This window comes from Adiantum capillus-veneris, chromosome 28, assembly GCF_014529385.1.
Source record: "Adiantum capillus-veneris isolate H3 chromosome 28, ASM1452938v2, whole genome shotgun sequence".
Taxonomy (NCBI): Eukaryota; Viridiplantae; Streptophyta; class Polypodiopsida; order Polypodiales; family Pteridaceae; genus Adiantum; species Adiantum capillus-veneris.
Genome location: NC_140958.1, coordinates 5,192,197 through 5,213,460, shown reverse-complemented (window position 1 = coordinate 5,213,460; position 21,264 = coordinate 5,192,197). Strand labels below are relative to the sequence as shown.

Below are 21,264 nucleotides of genomic sequence, written 5' to 3'. Positions count from 1 at the left end.
CCTAAAATTGCTTCATTTGGATCCAATTTCTCACATTATTGAAACATACCTTGAGCATTGCAAACATGTTGCTTCTCCCATTTGCATAAGTCATTGAATTTTCTATAAGATACTGATCCTTTTGAAGATAAATCCAAAAATATTGAAGAAAAAGCCACTCTGTATACACCCGCTGTCGTGCAGCTCCACTCCCATGCTAAAAAAGATACCAGGAAGATGCACATCCAGCTGAATTGAAGCTTACTTGATGAATGATCAGTGTTGAGGACTTGCTAACAAGCTAGTTTTATGAGTAATGTATGTCAGCTGCTGCTACTTAAATAGATGTCTTAATGATGCAAAAAAGAGTGTGCTTAAAGTGAGAAAAGATGGGAGTTTATGATCTAGAACTAAAGTGTTCGAAGTGATCTACCAACATGTCTTTATGGTCGATTGAAGCTACGATGAAAAAGTTATAGCAGTTTGAAGTTTGAGTCAATTGCAGATCCGTACCGGATTGGCCAGCTACAACTGAGGAAATAGAAATGAAGTTAATGCATGGGCCTGAAGGGATCACTTTGCAGAGCGCATCGGTCTTTTCAAATCAGCAAATCGATGTTACGGTTACCAAGATATCGCCAGATTAAATTTTACGATGGGCCAGTTCCGTAGGCCGGCTAGTTCGGTGTGCCATCTGGGTATTTGTAAGCTTCAACCATGGAATGCCAGAAAACAATGTCGTGCTTGGCAGTATCTTAGCCGATATAATTGCCAAATGTGTTCTGACAAGCAATGCTTTGGTTGATATGTTGTGTCTGACAAAAAAAATTATTTATTGGTGGAGATCGCTGATAGCACGAAATGTCCAACATGGCTATGACTTAAGCAGATGCGAAGTCGAGGGTGTCTCTCAAAATTCAATCACCTATACTAGCATCTTGAAGGCCATGGAAATATCCACGACACATAAATGGCAGCAAAATTTATGATGATATTGTCAGTCTCACGGGCTACTGAAAATCAAAAGCCATGCTAATCATTGCTTTGGCCTATGTGTATACCTAATGTGGTTCCCAATAGGAGGTGCTTTTATTAATGTGATCATCAAGGGTCATTAACCCAAAAGGCCTCCCATAAACTAAAGGCCGCCCGCTCATGACCTAAAGAGGGGTGGCCACCCAATTAAGGGGGGGGGTAAGTGTGAATGAAAGGGAAAAAAAGAATGGAGAAGGAGTGCAGGCAGCATAAGCAAACACACAAGAGAGAAGAAGGGCTCGCAGCGGGGCCGTACTGATGCTCCAATGGCATCACCCAAGAAGACAAAATTTGCAGCTCTCCAACACGCTGAAATTCAGCTCCACTCTCATCGAGTTTCAAGCTGGTCCACCCCAGCCCTGCCACATCACTAGGCGGGTTGTCACGCCGCCATGACAAGCCAAGAGAATGAAATTAAGCCTAAAAATAGAGGAGCTTTGGGCAGGCAAAAAACGAGGGAGAAGAGGTTGGTGTGGCATGGAAGAAGAAGAAAAAGCATCGAAGAAAGGTCTTTCTCTCTCTCATGCATAAGCAAAGGTATTTCTCTCTCTCTCTCTCTCTCTCTCTCTCTCTCTCTCTCTCTATCTCCTTCTCGGATAAGCAAAGGGAGTTCTCTCTCTCTTTCTCTCTCTCTCTCTCTCTCTCTCTCTCTCTCTCTCTCTCGTTCTTGGGGAGTTCTCTCTCTCTCTCTCATTCTCGTACAAGCAAAGGGACTTGCTCTTGGACATAATCGAGGAAGTGAGGTGCTTTCTCTCTCGCTCTCATGCATAAGCAAGGAAACAAGGGGATGAAGACAACCAAGAGAGGAGGTTTTTGTGGTTAAGCAAGGAAGAGAAAGGGCTTGCATGGAGCAAGGAAGAAAGAAGACATAGAGGGTGGAGCTATAGCCGCATCCCAAGGAGGAGTTGGGGTAGAAGTCCTAGTTGAATCTGGAGCCGAAGTGTAAGTAGAAGTCAAAGCCGGAAGGTTATCAAGGGATCTGTTGGCTTGGTGAGGTGAGGAAGTAAGCCATGGGAGCAAGACAGTTAGAGAAGAAAGGCAAATCTTGTGAGTGGTAATTACGTCAGTGCAAAGCACACAAAGCAGGAAGTTGCAGAACAGTTGACAATAATTGAAGCATGATGATTGACACAATGATCTTAAATGAAGTTTGCATAATCTTGAAGGTTGTAGTAGATAAAGTGATAGGATAGAATTTCCATCACCGTCATCAGCTTGAAGTTTGATTAATTATCTTGCTAAGTCCCGGTGTCGTTAATGGTCCGGTTAATCCTGTAAAATAGGAGCTTAAACTCCTACTTATCAAATGATCCAAGTGATGATGTTGTTAACAGTCCGCCTTGGCTAAGGATTAAGTTGTACTCACACCCTCACAACCAGAGGCCCGGTGCCTTCCCAACTCATGTTTCGAACACATATCCCTCAACATCTGATAGCGGAAAAAAGAGCAGTGCAATCGGGTGGCCTCTGTACTCGTGCACACTCCACAAACCACGCCTCATGCAAACAAGCAAAGAACAAAACAAAGGGGGCACCACCTTAAATTAAGAGGTTTAGGGGCCTCACACATAGTGCACATAGGCAAGTGAGACTTCTGGCATTATGATGGCATCAAAACATATGGCAAAACACATAGAAAAAAAGCTTAGGGACCTTATGTAGCATATATATACACAAGACATCAGCTTAACAATACAACGGGATCTGATCATACATAACAAGGATATAGAGAAGCAAGCCAAGGATGGCATAATCCCTTGTCAAAAAAACAATCAACCCAGCAAGTAGGTATGATCCTACTAGCAACACATCAATACCTTAGAGAATGATGGCGAGGATGGTGGCCATGGAGCATGAGAGAAGACTCCTTATTTAGGTTTTAGGGCTAGTAATGTAGCATACTAGAGGGAGAGAGAGAGAGGGAGAGAGAGTAGAGCTCCATCCATAGCTCCTCGTTGTGAGAAATGTCGTCATAGCTTCGTTGCTTGGTGAAGTGGGTGAAGTGTTGGTTTTGAGTGAGAGAAGGCCTCCTTATATAGGTTTCTGAGAGGGTTTAGGATTAGGGATAAACATGCTTAAATCCGCTGATTGGGGTTACTTTTTGCTTAGGGTGGTCAACAGATTGAGGTCACCTGATATGTCACCATCAACATATTCTCTAGAGTGATGTGAGAGGGGAGGGTAAATGCTGATTTTTCTGATTGTGACACATGGGGATAAGGCCTTGACCAGCATTTAAGAGCAGGTAAGGTGGCTGTTGAAACTGGAGGTTCTCCTGAATATCAAATTCACAAAAAATCCTCAACCATGGCTTCTTTTGACATGTGTTCTTCGAAAAAATCAGCATGTCTCTTTTCAACTCAAAAGTCTTTATCCCTATTGACTCACCTTTACCATAAGATTTTCCCTTTTTCTCCTCGTGTAACTGCATTGTTGATGCCCAATCACTGCTTCTAGTAACGGTGAATTGTTACCTACCAAATACTTATGGTGTAGTAAAAAATATTTACCATGGGTAAAAAAAGTTACTGTAGGTAAAAAGTGATTTGTATTTACCATGTAGGTGAAAAATATTTACTGTAGGTAAAAAATATTTACCGTTGGTAAAAAAGTGAAAACGGAGTATGCTGTGCTGTGAGTCCACACGAACATCCTCGTGTAAATTTCACTAGAAATTCACACCTAGAATGGGCTATTCTGTAAGATATAGGTTGTAGGCATGCATAAGAGCTCGTTCCCACGTATCTTCTGTCCATGGCACTTTTTACTCTTTGGTGCTTGTGAAGTAGATTTTTCTTCTCTTTCGAGATCCCTTGGACTAGAGTATCCTCATCTCCCCAACAACTGACTGTGCCTTTATTGCATCTTCAGAAGGGGTCCTAAAAACCATGCATCATATAGCCCTCCCCCTTAAGCTAGAGGTATTTGATGCCTCTAGCTGTAGGTTGTGCTACAATAGGGTTCTCTTGAGTACTTACCCGCCTGGTACCAATTGAATTTGCCATGTTACTGCTTTCTTGGCTGATGCACCCTGTTTAGTCCTTTCTGATGAATAATTGTATCCATCCATGACTAACAACTGGTCTCCTAGACCCTTGAAAGCCATACCCCATCCATTGTCAATATTCGCTTTCACTGGTAGCATTCTCTTTTTTCTCTTTTTCTTCTCTTTTTTTCCTTTTTTTTTTTTTTTTTTTTGCCCAACCCCTCGTTGAGCAATCATGCTCAACCATAGTATTATTTAGGTAAAAGATGACTGTATAGAGAGAATTATATAACAAAGAGCTATAGACTGTATAAGAAAAATGATAGTATAGTGGCTCTATAGATAGGATAGAGATAGAGAAAAAAGCATCTGCTACTGCATCACCCTCCAGGGTCAAATGGAAAGCTCAAAGCTCCCCCACGCATGGTGTAGAATCCACCTGGATCAAAAGTAAAGCATTTCTCATTGCCGTCAACCTGTAAAACATGTATATCCAAGCCTTCCTTTGCACTTGTAGGCCAATAGACAGGCCACCCTTCCAGCTCTTTATAGCACAGAGCTTCGTCACCCTGCATCCATAATCCTTCGTGTCCACTATAAGCATACTTGCCATCACTTGAGAAACCTGAAACATAAGCAGCTATCCTACCATCTGCTACAGAACCCTCCATGGTATAGTCCACTTCAAAAAAACCTTGCCATTGAAACAAAAATATATGTAAAGCAACCTCCAATAACACATGTATCCATAGCATCACATAACATAGCAAGACCCTGCCATTTGCCTCCACTTGCTGCATAGCCAAGCAAACCTGATCACTTTTCAAACCTGTATCCAAACCCTCTGTAAACGTCTCCACAACCATCTCTTTATACTCAGAAACATGACCTACTAGAGCTTCAACCTGTGCAAATACCTCATCACCAACAAGGTTGACGGCACCTTTCTTTAATTGGATATGGTGTTGGGTTACCGTCACTCCTTTAATGTGCTCGTAATTAGTTATAAAGAGGCCAGCATGCTTCTTTAGTACCTGCAAATAGGGTTCTCTCTCTTCTTCTAGTAGGTCCTTAGCTAGCATCTCCTCTAAGCCTGTGGCTTCTTCCTTGTTTAGAGAGTCTTGACCACCTTCTCCTTCTGGGTTTCGTAGTATTATACCCATGACTTCCAAAGAGCTAGCATCCTCCTCAGATGACTCATCCTTAGATGAAGAGCAACTGCTTGTGCTCCATTCATCCATAGAAGTCTCCATCTCTAGGTCTTGTTGTCTACCCTGCTTCATGTCATACACAATTTTTTGTTGCTTGCCACCTACCTTATGATTTGGTCGCAACTCAAGGGAACCTGTCTCCCAATCTTTCCTAGCTTTCATAGCCATAAGCCAAGGTCTTCCAAGGATTAGCGGATAGCCCTCCCCCTTAGTTGGGATCACATAAGCATCAATTGAGATTGCAACACCAAAAGCTGAAACCTTCACTCCATTAACCTTTCCCACACAAGCCACCCTTACATTATTTGCCATCTTAGCTTGTAAGGAAGTTTGCTCGTTTACTTCCAAACCCAACCTGTGCAATAATTTCTCTGTCATAACACAAATCTCGGCTCCACCATCTACGTACACATTGGAGACTCGCTGACTCTTAATCTCTGCATCAATGACTGGCACGATATCCTTCATGCCTCTTGCACTAATAGACCCAACTGACTTTACCTTAGCCCTCATGGTGCTGACCATCTTAGACCAGGTTCTACACATCTTTGGGGAAAGGTGGAGGAGTTGCTGCCATGAAATCTTTGGTCCTTGCTTACTCACATCTGCTACCAGGTCGTAAGGTATGGATCCTACCCCAAGTGGAAAGTCTTCTACTCCTATGTGCCTCCTTGACCTACTCTTCCTTTTCTTGTCTCCTATCACTTGGGAGGAACCCTCATTCCCTTTATCCGGCTCTGAAGCTTCCATTTCATCAGTTCTTTGTCTCCTAACTATCTTTATTGGCATGGCAACAACTTCCTCCATTTTTTCTTTCCATTTATCCTTACCATTGTCAAGACTTATGACAGAGACAGCCCTGTCCTCCCCTCCCGATGGTAGTGGAGGGATCTTTGTTGGTGCTTGTGGTGGTGGAGGAGGGGGTCTCGATATTTGGATTGGTGGAGCCACGTGTGCATTTTTTCCATTTAGTGGCCTAGCTCGAGGAGGAGTGACTTGCTGGCGAGGAGGCCGTCTTTGATTACCATTTCCTTGATAGCGTCGTGGATGGGGGCAATAATACATGTCGTGACCTACCTCTCCATAGTTGTAGCAAATGTACTCACGTGCTTGCCTTTGTCCTTCTTGTCTATTTCGTTCATTTCCTGGTTGGGGAGCCCTTACACCTTGAACCAGATTGATGGACATGCTCTCTAGTTGATTGGTGATTTTTTGAAGTAATTCTTGTTGAGAGGACTCTTGGTCTGTTGCTCCTGTCCCTGCTACTACCCTTGCCGTAGGTTGAGCTAGCGGTGGAGGCTCCATTCCCCCTTGTAGTTGAGCTTGGAATTTTAACTTCCTATCCTTCTCCCTTGCATAAGTCATAGCTTTATCAAAGGTATCTGGGAATTTACCTTTTACCTTTTCTCGAAGGATGGGGTAAAGACCTGCCAAGAAACAGTCCTTCTTTAGGCATTCTGGCGCCCTTTCTCCTTCACCTAGTGATGCACACCATTTCTCCCACAGGTTGGAAAAATTTCCTTCATAGCTTCTATAGTCATTGGGTGATGTTTGGCGTAGCTCTAAGAGCTGTCTCCATATCTCCTCTGGAGGCTCATGGTGGCAAAATTCTTCGATGAAGGCCATCTTTAAGGACTCCCAGTCTCTTCTTTCTTCAGGTGCCAAAGTTTGATACCATAATTTTGCACCTTCCCTCAAGACCAAAGGAAAGGCCCTTAACTTAGTAGCTTCGTCATCCCTTCCCGATACCAGAAAGGCCATTTCCAAATTATCCAAAAAGTCTGGAGCAACCTCCCCAGGCTTACCATAAAAATTAGGGAAGGCCATAAGTGAGAGAGTAAACAATTACACAAACAGCTCCAATTTATTTTAAAATAGAGTATGGTAATTACAATTTGGAGCTTTAGCACAACTTAGCTCAAAATAGGATGAAGATCGACACATCAAAGGAATGGTACTAGTCTAGTAAGGGTAGAATGACAGGATGAGGAGAGCGCAAGATTTCCCCAAGTCTCTCGGCTCCAAACAACAGGGCTATTCTTTGCTGATAAAAGATTTTTCTATCAATACAGATATTCACACGGATATGACGCACAAAATGGAAAGGAAACATGCGGGGATCATCATTCTCATTATTGGCATCCATACTTACACACAAGAGCCTAGCTTAGTTGCACCACCTTGGGACCAATGAGCCTGATCAGCTACAGAAGGTCAGCACCTCGGATTACTTCGACTCTTCCTGATGCATCTGTGAAGACGTAAGGCGTGATGGAAACACTTTGTACAATGCTGAGCCTTTTAGAAAGCAACAATTGGATGCTATTACCATAATCAGCATGATGAATGAAAGTGACACCATTAATGTGCAGCACATCATCAACTAAGATAGTTTCCTTAGATTGAGATAACTTCTTGAAAATTAGCAGCAAAGGTAGGGCAGGGAGGCTTTTCACCCGGTCTCCAAAGCACTTTGGACAATATCCAAAGTGATCTTCACGCGGATAGGAGGCTGGCTTGGGATTGGTGGTGTCTGGATTCACAAAGTGCACTGGGAGCACTCGCAGACGGGCGGCAATCTTGTAGGCAAGCCTTCGCCTCTTTGCTGCAGGAGGATTTAGGGGTGAGAGTCGTGGTTGCAAGTTGGAGGTTGAAGTTTGTTGCTCACTAGCCTTTTTCTTGCCTGTAGTGGTCATGTAACCCCTTATTAATGAGATTAAGCCAGATGTTACCTTACGCTTGAGCACGCGTTGCGGCCTTGGGCCACTTAGGTGTAGAGGTGATCTTCCTCCTCGTAGTCGGCTCCTCAGGAAAGAGAGGTCTGGTGATGCTTTCTCTTCCCTTAATGTGTGTCACAGTACCTTCGTGTATGTTGATGTAGAATATTTCAAGCTCCTGTGCGTTGGAGGTTTCTGGAGCACTCATAGTTTGAGAGGAGAGGTATATCAAGCTCTTCTTCTTACTCTCCTTCGTTGGCGACGATCACGAACAAGGCATGTAGAATAACTTACTTCTTGAATTTCAATGACACTGCAACCTGGTAACAAGACCTCGATGAAAGCTTTTAAGGCCTCTAAAGCCTCCTCCTCTTTTGTTCTCCAGTTTGCAAACTCCTCACGCCATTCGTCCATGTTGTAGATTGCACATCTTCATTGCTTGTGGACTAAAGGTCTGTGTAGCCCTTCTCAGTGGGGGCACCAAAATGATAGCGGAAAAAAGAGCAGTGAAATCGGGTGGCCTCTGTACTCGTGCACACTCCACAAACCACGCCTCATGCAAACAAGCAAAGAACAAAACAAAGGGGGCACCACCCTAAATTAAGAGGTTTAGGGACCTCACACATAGTGCACATAGGCAAGTGAGACTTCTGGCATTATGATGGCATCAAAACATATGGCAAAACACATAGAAAAAAAAGATTAGGGACCTTATGTAGCATATATATACACAAGACATCAGCTTAACAATACAACGGGATCTGATCATACATAACAAGGATATAGAGAAGCAAGCCAAGGATGGCATAATCCCTTGTCAAAAAAACAATCAACCCAGCAAGTAGGTATGATCCTACTAGAAACACATCAATACCTTAGAGAATGATGGCGAGGATGGTGGCCATGGAGCATAAGAGAAGACTCCTTATTTAGGTTTTAGGGCTAGTAATGTAGCATACTAGAGGGAGAGAGAGTAGAGCTCCATCCATAGCTCCTCATTGTGAGCAATGTCGTCATAGCTTCATTGCTTGGTGAAGTGGGTGAAGTGTTGGTTTTGAGTGAGAGAAGGCCTCCTTATATAGGTTTCTGAGAGGGTTTAGGATTAGGGATAAACATGCTTAAATCCGCTGATTGGGGTTACTTTTTGCTTAGGGTGGTCAACAGATTGAGGTCACCTAATATGTCACCATCAAGATATTCTCTAGAGTGATGTGAGAGGGGAGGGTAAATGCTGTTTTTTTCTGATTGTGACACATGGGGATAAGGCCTTGACCAGCATTTAAGAGCAGGTAAGGTGGCTATTGAAACTGGAGGTTCTCCTGAATATCAAATTTGCAAAAAATCCTCAACCATGGCTTCTTTTGACATGTGTTCTTTGAAAAAATCAGCATGTCTCTTTTCAACTCAAAAGTCTTTATCCCTGTTGACTCACCTTTACCATAAGATTTTCCCTTTTTCTCCTCCTGTAACTGTATTGTTGATGCCCAATCACTGCTTCTAGTAACAGTGAATTGTTACCTACCAAATACTTATGGTGCAATAAAAAATATTTACCATGGGTAAAAAAAGTTACTGTAGGTAAAAAGTGATTTGTATTTACCATGTAGGTGAAAAATATTTACTGTAGGTAAAAAATATTTACTGTCGGTAAAAAAGTGAAAACAGAGTATGCTGTTCTGTGAGTCCACACGAACATCCTCGTGTAAATTTCACTATAAAATCACACCTAGAATGGGCTATTATGTAAGATATAGGTTGTAGGCATGCATAAGAGCTCGTTCCCACATATCTTCTGTCCATGGCACTTTTTACTCTTTGGTGCTTGTGAAGTAGATTTTTCTTTTCTTTCGAGATCCCTTGGACTAGAGTATCCTCATCTCCCCAACAACTGACTGTGCCTTTATTGCATCTTCAGAAGGGGTCCTAAAAACCATGCATCAACATCCTTGGTGAACCCACGTGAAACCGCGCCGGGATGGGAGGTAAAGATGGAGATGCCAAAAAAATTGAAGCAGTTTATTGAAAATTTCAATTCCAATGGATTTGATAAAAATCTAGAAAGTTGCAAAATTACCAGAAATACTAGAATTAGTTCAAGGATGTCTACCGAAAAAAAAATCCATGCAGATAAATAAGAAAATTGATGATGTTGTAGAGCTAGCACTTGATGTTGTATGGGAGCAGTATCGTGTTTTTCAAGGATATGATCTAGAAGGTTTTATTGCATGTTATAAAGCCAAGATGGAGAGCTGAGATGTTCCAAAAAATTGGATGATTGCAACTTTTGAAGAGGTTGTAAACTCAGATTATAGAAATCAGGTTCAAGAACTAGCAAAAGCATATCCCACACAGTGGGACTATTTTGCATAAGATTTTATTCATGAAAGCTCAAGGATTCTAGATCTAGAAATCAAGGAGATTATTGAACGAGGCCAAATTATTTTCAGTAAAGGTGAAGGGGATCAGATGTAGTTTCTTAACTATGATGAATTTTGGAAACACATATCTGCAAGAGGCAAATCCAAAGCAAATGCAAAATTGGAAGTAGCAGATTCAGTTTCAAAGAAGCATATTTTGAGCAACGTAGAAAAGTTAAACGATGAATTTAATACTAAAATAGAATTATATGAATTTTTTTCAAAGATTGCTCGCATGGATGCTACCTCCAATAATGGTTCAAATGAAGACATAAAATGTACAGCAAGTGGCTCCCAAGCTACGGACCTTGACATGAATTATTTTAAACGAGTTCATCAAGAAGATGAGCCTCTATAGGATATTACTGAAACTATCAGCACTATAGCCGAGCAGGACAACATTTTTGCTGCGGTTGATTGCATAAATAAAGCTATTATAAACATAGTAGTTGATGAAGTAACCAGGATTGTGGACCCAACACAGGATGAGCCCGATAATGTCAATGGACTTATGATTGCTACTAACAATATGTTTGTAGATGCTGCTATCACGGAAGAAGATTCCATAATTGATGTTTTCTTGGCTAGATCTGAAGGAGATGATCATGAAAGTATAAAAGAGATTTCTGATGCATGTACCTCTTCAGAGGGGGTGCCAGATAAACCTTTTCAGTGCTAGCTAAGCAACATGGATGTAGATGAGGAAGTAGAGGATGATATTGATGAGTATGAAGATTGCCTAAATCATGCTAACTGTGAAAATATTATTGAGAGGGATTCTACATCTATGCTTGTACATGGGCTGCATGAGGAGATAACTCCTACAGTTTTGATGAATGTTGGTATTTTGAAGGGTGATTCTTCTGAGGATGCTATGGATGAAGATACACAGGCTAAAGCTGTTTTTCGTGATCAAATTGAAACTCCAATAGGTAAAAATTCCTTTGATGATACACGTCAAGAGACTCCCAAGGTTTTTTGTGATGGCTATGAAGCTAGAGGGGGTGATGGTGCTAAATCATCCTTGATATTGCAAAAAATGCACAAGGTTTTTCATTTCCTTTGACAATGTGCCAAAAGTGCCTAGATTTGGATGCTATTTCTATTGATGCTTATGTCAGTGATGTCCTAGCTGCCAGTAGAAGGGAGTCAAAACTCTTTAATGCTTGCTGGTAACGAGCTTAAGTTGCCAAAAGTTTATGAGATGTGGGTGTTGCACCATGCTTCAGGTGAAGCTCTAGTATATTGCAGAGCCATCAATGCTATGTGATCTCAATGGTATTTGATCTAAAAGATTTCAAGGATATTCACAAGCAGATTCAATATGGATGGATATTGTTAAGTATGCATAGTAATTGCATGCTATTGGAACAAGGGGTAGCATATTTGCACTAGAAATGCTTGATTTTGATTGATACAAGAAATGTATGCTCATGTGGATATTATGATGCTCCAGTATTTGGAAAATTCTTCATTATTCCATTTAATCATGGGGGCTACTAAAGTGCAAGTTGTAGATTCAAGGATATCAATAGTTTCTTGTAGCATGTTGCATGGTACAAGGTTTTCTTTTCTATATTTATGCTAAGTAAGAAGAATTTTGGCTATGCGATCAATAAGCTTACATGGCTAGCTTCCAGTTGACTTATGATTAAGCTAGAGCATTGATGGCATTTATGTCAGTCTAATGTATAAGACTTATTTTTTTTTCATATGTTTACCCAGTTATGTCAGTCTAATGATGGCAAAGAGCTTAAGCTACCTATAGTAGATGCAAATTGAAGTGTAGTTGGCACAAACCAGAGGCTGTGCAGGTTCAGAGGAGGTGGATGTCATGCAGCTCCGCTCCTATGCTAAGAAAGATACCAGGAAGATGCACATTGATCTTAATTGAATCTTACTTAATGAATTATCAGTGTTCAAGGTTTGCTAACAAGCTAGGTTTATGAGTAATATATGCCAGATGCGGCTTAAAAGGGCCGAAAGATGCCTTAATGATGCTAAAAAAGAGTCTTCTTAGAGTGAGCACAGATGGGATCTTATGATCTAGAACTGCACTGGTTGAAGTGCTCTACCAACACGTCTTTACGGCTCCTCGATTGGAGCTACGGTGAAAAGTTATGGTAGTTTGAAGTTTGAATCAATTGCAGATCCGTATAACCCAATTGGGAAATTGCAGCTGAGGAAGTAGAAATGAAGTGAATGCATGGGCCTGAAGTGCTCGCTTCGTGGAGCGCATCGGTCTTTTCAAATCAGCGATCAGAGTTACGATTACCAAGATATTGCCAGATTAAATTTCACCGAGGGCAGTTCCGTACCAATCTGGTCGGCTCAGTCGGTGTGCCATCTGGGAATTTGTAAGCTTCAACCATGGAATACCGGAAAACAATGTTGTGCTTGGCAGTATCTTAGTCGATATAAATGCCAAATGTGTTGTGTCAGGTAATTCTTTGGTTGATATGCTATGCCTGACCAAAATTTCATTTATTGGAGACCGCTCATAGCAGGAAATGCCCAACATGGCTATGGCTTAAGCAGATGCAAAGTCGAGGGTCTCTCTCAAAATGCAATCACTTATACTAGCATCTTGAAAGCTGTGGAAATATCTACGACACATAAATGGAAGCAAAATTCAGGATGATATTGTCAGTTAGGGGCTGCTGAAAATCGAAATCCATGCTAATCATTGCTTTGGCCAATGTGTGGTGCCCATTAGGAGGTGCTTTGATTAATGTGACCACCAAGGGTCATTAACCCAAAAGGCCACCCGCCCATGACCTAAAGAGGGGTGGCCACCCAATTAAGGGGGTAAGTGTGAATGAAGGGGAAAAAAATAATAATGGAGGAGTGCAAGCAGCGAAAGCAAACACACGGGAGAGAAGAAGGGCTTGCGGCGGCCCCAGTGATGCTCCAATGGAATCACCCAAGAAGACAAAAATCTGCAGCTCTTTGACACACAGAAATCCGGCTTCACTCTTGTCGAGTTTTGAGCTGGTCCACCACGGCTCTGCCACATCACCGGGTGGGTTTTCATGCCACCGTGACAAGCCGATAGAAAATTTTTTAGCCTAAAAATAGAAGAGCTTTGGGGAGGCAAAAACGAGGTAGAAAATGTTGGTGTGGCATGGAAGAAGATAAAAAGCATCAAAGAAAGGTGTCTATCTCTCTCTCATGCATACACAAAGGGAGAAAGGTGTGGCATGGAAGAAGATAAAAAGCATCGAAGAAAGGTGTCTATCTCTCTCTCATGCATACACAAAGGGAGTTCTCTCTCTCTCTCTCTCTCTGTGTGTGTGTGTGTGTGTGTGTGTGTGTGTGTGTGTGTGTGTGTGTGTGTGGGATAAGAAAAGGGAGTTCTCTCTCTCTTGCACGTTCTTGGGGACAAGAAAAGGGACTTGCTCTTGGACACAAGCAAGGAAGCGAGGTGCTTTCTCTCTCGCTCTCGTGGATAAGCAAGGAGACAAGGGTAGGAAGACAACCAAGAGAGGAGGTTTCTGTGGTTAAGCGAGGAAGAGAAAGGGCTTGCATGAAGCAAGGTAGAAAGAAGAGATAGAGGGAGGAGCTACAACCGCAACCCAAGAAGGATTTGAGGTAGAAGTCGTAGCTGAATCCGGAGCCGAAGTCTAAGCCGAAGTGTAAGTAGAAGTCAAAGCCAAAAGGTTAGCAAGGGAGCTCTTGGCTTGGAGAGGCAACGAAGTAAGCCATGGGAACAAGTAGACTAGAGGATAAGGTCAAAGCTTGTGAGTGTAAATTAAGGCAGTGCAAAGCACACAAAGCAGAAAGTTGCACAACATTTGATAATAATTGAAGCATGATGATTGGCATAGTGAACTTAAATGAAGTTTGTAGAATCTTGAAGGTAGCTAAATCAAATAAAGAGATAGGAGAGAATTATATCACTTTAAATATCCTTTGATCACCTGTTCCCATTTGCCCTGCCTGTCTCAGATCTGCAACCACTTCCAGCTTTAAATTGTAATAAGTTTCTCACTAGGGCTCTATTTGATGAGCCGTCTACACCATCTTACTCAGCACATCAAGCTCTACCTTTTTAAGAAAAAAATCAACCCTTCATTTAATCTTCACCTATCAGCCCAATTGGTTCACTTTGATCTACAAAAAACCACATAAATCATACATTCCTGCTAATCTGATGCCATAAATAGTTCTAACACTGATCATAGATTTGTCAAAGTTCATAGATACAAACAATTTTTTTTTTTTCATCTTATGCACACAAAGCGGTAGGACAACACACTTGGCATTCAATGTCGTGCGCATGATTGTGCCAGTGCCACTGGCATCTGATCGGCCACCCACAGTTGCTTGCACATCTTGGGCAATCTTCAATCTCTTGGGTAAGGAATCTTGGTCCTGAGATTTCACTCGCTTCATCTTGATCTTCTGTTCCTCCGATAATTCTTCCCACAGCTCTAATTTTGTCCTATTGCAGGTAGGAGGGATATCTTCCTTTAAGTCTTTGCAATAGACTTTCATATTCCCCAATACTATCCTAACCTTGTGGTGGGGGTAAAATTCTTGAATCCCTATTGCAATCAGCAACTCATATTGGCCTTCACCTCGTAGCCTACGCTCTGTGTTCTCCCATATAGTGCTAGTGAGGTCTTTAATAAAGACGTCGCTTTCACTAATTTGTTGTATGCAATCATCTGTTGTATGCGATATTGCCAAAATATATTCTTTTCGAATGGCACGCATAATAATTTTCTTTTGATATGGCATCATTTTAGCACTGGACAATAAAAAACAACATATCAAATACAAATTCATGGTTGCACACTGCACTAACACTCTCACACTAGTTCAGACAAACCATAACCAAGACTTGAAGACTTTAAGAAATGTGCATGAATATATTGATACACATTGAAAACAATTCTCACTTTTAAATGCAATGTTTACTCTAAAATGCAGAGCAAATAAGTAGTTTTTAAGAACTTCATCTAGATCAAACAATATATGTTAAAAATATGAAACATTTCAGCATATTGTGAATTTATAACTTATACTCTTCATTGTGCACTCTCACACTAGTTTAAACAAACCATACATTGACTTAAAGTCTTCAAAAAGTTATGCAATATTATATTTATTCAGGTTGACAATCATTCTGACTTTAAAATGGTATGTTTACTCCTGTAAAATGCAATAAAAATAAGTCACTCCTAGTAAAATTATCCAGATCCAACAGAACATGTTAAAAATTCAAAATAGTTTAAATTTTTTCAATAGAAGAAAATATATAAGTTTATATTTTACATGTTATCACTATTCACTTCAAAAAAATGCCTCTTAGAAGATACATAAATCATGATGTACATATTGCCAGTTTTATTTGAGCTCATTTAAAACATTGAAATATACAAACCAATCAGAAATTGCAAAGAGTGTCTTGCTCTTTAAAAAGATAAAAATGAATATTTAACATGCAAATTTTACTCATATACTTTTTTACATATAATTTATGTAAATGTAGCATTTAAAATAGCGATGATAATTGATAAATAAAGCATTCTTTTGAATATGATTACCTAGTATATGTTTTCATAAGAACACTTAAAAACAACAACATCAAACAATTCAAACATTTGTATATGAAATACTCTCCACGGTCGCGTTACCAACCAAGTATTTCATATACTTAATACTTTAAAAAATGAACTGCACATGCACATACAAATTATATGGCATTCATATGGCCGAGTTAACGATGTGAATGCCACATCTATGCAAAAATAAATTCTTTTAACAAACAACACTCAATGAACTGTGTTACCGATCGAGTGCTACCTGAATATAAGGAGAAATAATGGCTTGCATACGAGCATCATAAAGCCGCGTTACCGATTGATGCCCATATGTTTTTATGAAAATGGAAAGGGAAGTTGACTCACCATAAGGATACTAAAATCGACGTGTTACCGACGTAGTACCCAGACAGTGAGCCAATACTTACCACAAGGACACCATATTCCCCATGTCACCGAGGTGATGTCCCGGTGGTAAGCACTCTTCCGTAGAACAGCTTACACACACACTCGCATTGTGTAATAAGGTACCTTATGACTATTGCACAATACAACAAAGTCACGCTATCACACAACGCATACACACACACAAAACATACTCAGGTCGTGTGGTCAAATATTCCGCTACTATCGCGCATTGCGATGCAGAGCACGCTCCCACATGACCCCCTCTCTCCTCCCCACGTACCTCCAAAGTCGGTGGTCGATCTCTCTCTCTCTCTCTCTCTCTCTCTCACACACACACACACACACACACACACACACACACAGAAGATGGCTCAAGCAATAACACCCAGCGTGCCTGATTGGGGCCCTATATATATTATTTTGTTGCCCTGCCGGGCTATTGGGTTTTCCTGGCGGACCTGCAGGGAAAATTGAATAGCCCGGCGGATCCACAAGGAAAACTAAAATGCCTGACGGAGCATTTGTCAGGCCAAATGGACTAGTGTATACACTTATGGTGCAAGAGGATGAAAGAAGGCATACATAGTTTAATAAAACACACACCTAGGTATAAATATTTAAATAAAATATCAAAATAATTATAAAAATTCCTATATTTAAGCCATATATATAATGAAATATTTACACACAAAGAGGCCATAATATACCTTTTTTTTTAATTTTTATTTATTTTTTTGACTCAACTAGCCCAGTGACTAGCTAATTGAGGGTTTTTGAGAAAATATGGGGAAAGTCCCCTAACTCACACACGCCTATGTACACTGAAATGGTAGGGATAGCCATAGTGTTTGGATTTGGCTGTGGGTTTGTTGTTGTGTTGTGCTTGTGGTTGCCCCATCCCCAATTGAGCAGCACGGGAGCCTTGAGGGGTGTTTAGAGGTCGCCTCTCTTGTTGCCTGCCACAGACCGCCTCAACATCAGGGTTTTCAACTTGTAAATACTGAGTTCCGTTTCTATCTATGTACATTTTTCCTTGTTTGTTTTCCTTGATTTCCTCTTCAAACTCTATGCCATGGTCATCAATGCGAATAGCATACTCTTCATTAGGATCCAAGTAAACCTGAGATCCATGGCGATTAGTCTTATAAAAAGAGAGTATATGCTTATATCGAATTGTCGCTGTCGTGCAACTCTGCTCCCATGCTAAGAAAGATGCCACAAAAATGCACATCAAGTTTTTTTGAAGCTTACATGATTAATACACAGTGGTTAAGGTCTGGTAACAGGCCAAGTTTAATGTTGAATGTATGACAAAAGCGGCTGAAAAGTCCAAAAACATACCTTAATGATGCTAAAAAGTGATATGCTTAAAGTGCGCACGGATGGGATATTGTGACCTAGAACTGTAGTTCTTGATGTGCTCTACCGATGTGTCTTTACGAATCATAGATTGGACCTACGGTGAAGAAGTTATGGCAGTTTAAAGTTCAAGTCGATTGCAGATCCGTACCAGATTGGACAACTGCAGCTAAGGTGACAGAGTTGAAATGAATATACGGGCCTGAAGTGCTCACTCTGAGGAGCGCGTCGGTCTTTTTGGATCAGTGATCAGAGTAGCGGTTGCCAAGATATTGGCCGTTTAAGATTCACAGGGGGCTGGTTCCATACCGGTCCGGTCGGCTCGGTTGGTGTCTCAGCTGGGAGTTTTTGTCTTTCATCCAGGTTTTGGAGCAGTAATTGCTTTGAGGAGTATCATGTTCGGAATGTGGTCTCTTGCAATGCCATTATTACTGCACATATGCAGCATGGGGATGGCAGAGATGCCATACAACTTTATGAGATTATGCATAATGAAGGGTTTATACCAAGCAAAGTTACTTTTACAAGCATTCTTTCAGCTTGCGCAAATGTCGGAGCTGTAACAAAAGTTGCTCAGTTGCATGATCAATTCATAGGTACAGGTTCAAAGCTAAATGTGATTATGGTCACCTCGCTCGTGAATATGTATAGTAAGTGTGGTCGAGTAGCTACAAGGCTTTTGTTTGATAGCATTCTTAAGGAGGATGCTATCATTGGGAATGCAATGATATCTGGATATTCTCAAAATCGACATGGTAATGAGGCCCTTGAAAATTTTGAGAAAATGGGAAGAGAGAATGTGAAGCCGCCCAAGAACTTTAAACCCGGCCGCCCAAACATAGCCCGCCCAATGGGTAAATGAAGGCTTAATTGGTGTGTAAGAAAAGGAAAAAAAGTGAAGGCCTAACTAGATAGCTACATCACTTAGGAACAAGTGATGTTTGGAACAATGTCACATGAGGTATGGATACTTGTTTTTGACATTGAGGACAATTTTTCACAAATGAGTGAACATCACTCCTCATAGTTGGCCAAAATACTCCAAGTTTCAAGATCCTTTGCATAGTTTGGTCTTCCACGAAATGAAGTCCTACTATGGTAATATGTGCTTGACTTAAGTATTGGGTTTTCTCATGAGGATTAATGCACAACCGCAATATTCCATCTTGATTTTTTTTGTACAACCTTCCAGCTAGTAATTCATAGCGGATTGCTCAATTAGTCCAATTGTAATAGGAAGTGGTATTTAAGAATCCACTTGAGCTATGGTCATCAAGGATACCATTTTTTCCGACCATCGAGGTATCATTTCCACAGAGAACAGATATGCATCTGGTAGACCATCATCTACTCCCTTAGGTAGTTCTCCTGAAACAATCCCCGATAAATGATCAGCTCTTTGATGAGTGGTGCCTTTTTCTACAACTACAGTGAAATCAAATTCCAAAAGAATGATGAACCATCTCACTATTCTTCCTGTGTTGGATGGCTTGTTGACCAATTACAATAAGGCTTGGTGGACCACAAAGAACACAAGTTTGTTAGCTAATAGGTAATGTCAATACTTTTTTATGGCATAGATCATTCCTAATCCTTCCCTTTAGGTGGTTGTATAGTTTTCTCCACCATATTCAACTGTCAGCTATCATAAGAAATAGGAAAATCAATTTTCCCGTCTCCTGGTTAAGCTAGTATACACCCAATGGCAAAATTGGAAGCATCTACATGTATGTGGAATATTCCAATCTATTGCTTTCAATATTGGAGTTGAAGTGAGAGCTTGCTTAAGCTTCATGAAGGATTCTTCACACTCATCAGTCCATTGAAAGAGTGTAATCAGGCTATACATGGGTTTTGCAATTATAGAATACATGTAAATGCATCATCTGTAATATCCACAATGTCCCATGAAGGCTTGAACCCCCTTGTCTGTTGTTGGTCTAGTCAAATCAACAATAACATGAATTTTATCCATATCAATAGCTACACCATTTTTAGACACTATATGTCCAAGAAGTTTTTCTTGTCTGCCCATGAATGTGCACTTTTCAGGATTTAAGCAAATCCTATAAAGTCTACATTTTTCGAATACCTTTTTGAGGTGCTCAAAATGATGAGCTGGAATTGATCAATGTACACATAGATCATCCATTATACTTCCAATAAATTTCAAAGATATTCTTTAAAAGCATGGCTCATCAATCTTTGAAAGGTGGCAGGAGCATTAGTTAACCCAAAAGTCATAACGCGATAGGCAAAAATACCCCATTCAATTGCAAAGGCAGTTTTATGATGATCTTTGGGATCAACCAAAAGTTGATTGTATCCCGAAAAGCCATCTAAAAAGCTGTAAGCTTCTTTTCCTGCAGCTCGTTCTAAAACATGCTCATTGATTGGAAGAGAAAATTTGTCTCTAATGGTAGCTGCATTCACTTTCTTGAGATTGACACACACTCTTAATTTTTCATTTTTCTTGGGGACTATCACAATTGGAGACACCCAATCTGTGTGTTCAATTTCATAAATGAATTCGTCTTCCTTTATCTTTTCAATTCTTCTTTGATCTCTCTGGCAGATGTCTCATTATAAGTGTATGGCCTTTGTCTACTTGGTTTCGCATCATCTCTCATCGGTATGGTATGTAGACAGATTTCTCGATCAACACCCTTGAGATCCTTATAAGACCAAGCAAAGATATCTTGGTATTCTTTCAGTAAGCTTAACAAAAGCTCCTCTTCTTCTTCCATCAGCTCGTTTGCGATGTAGGCAAGGCTAGGCTCTTCTCCTGGTTTGCGGCCAGATCTATATTTTTTGCGTTTTCATGTCCTTCGTTGGACTCTCCCTATTTTTCTAGTTCCTTGACAGGTTGCTTGACTATGATTTTTTGGTCTTGGATATTTCTTGTAATGGGATGGAACACTCATTACATCTTATCTTCCTCCTCAATGGTTACCATTTCAGTTGTATATATCTCCTTTATAGCTTTCTTCAAATCTTGATATTTGTTTCTACGCTCAACTCGTGTCATGGTTGAATCCTTGTCCTGGTATTTAGATTTTTCTTGCGTTTCCTTTCTCATTTTTATTAATGTTTTCAATATTTTTTTCTTTTCGTTTAAAAGAAATCTACCAGTGCTTTTGTCCTTGACACAATCATGTGCATCTATTTGCATCGAGATTTGTGTTCTACTAGACTGATGGCATAGGTCTAGCTTTCAAGTTTCTGGTGTCTCTTTTTCTTCTATACCACTTCTGTCTTCTCGGTTTCTGGTTTGGAAAATCAAAAAACTTTTCCTCCCCTCCTTTCATGAGTAGTTTAGCTCTCACATGTTCTTTTTCCGACCCCGAATCATCTGAAGTAGTTGAATGTTCTTCTAACTCATCTATTGCATCATAGTAGAGGTCTGAAAATACTTGTTGAGCTTTCATCAAGTCCTCAAATTCTTGAATTTTTTCTTCAATGTGAAGGGTTGAGATAATTTGTATGGGAATTATGTCATAGCCGTTCTCATTGCAAAATTCAGTAGGCATAGACGCATTTACACATACATCCATTGTTGCTAAAATTTGAGTCCACTCAAATGGCTCAAGAAAATGCTCTGGA

General features: G+C 40.6%; 1 protein-coding gene across 1 annotated transcript; it reads left to right on the top strand.

Moving 5' to 3' along the window:
- The first annotated feature begins 17,684 nt into the window (after nt 1-17,684).
- On the top strand, nt 17,685-18,523 carry LOC147419998 (pentatricopeptide repeat-containing protein At4g30700-like). The gene is made up of 2 exons (XM_086503880.1): nt 17,685-17,707; nt 18,025-18,523. The coding sequence occupies exons 1-2, from the start codon at nt 17,685-17,687 to the stop codon at nt 18,521-18,523; spliced, it is 522 nt and encodes a 173-aa protein (XP_086360006.1).
- Nucleotides 18,524-21,264: the final 2,741 nt, after the last annotated feature.

What these genes read in the sequence shown, in the direction of transcription:
- LOC147419998 (XM_086503880.1), top strand. Translation starts at nt 17,685, where the DNA reads ATGGGATATTGTGACCTAGAACT. An exon ending in GGATATTGTGACCTAGAACT is followed by an intron (nt 17,708 to 18,024) that starts GTAGTTCTTGAT and finishes TCTTTCATCCAG; the next exon opens with GTTTTGGAGCAGTAATTGCT.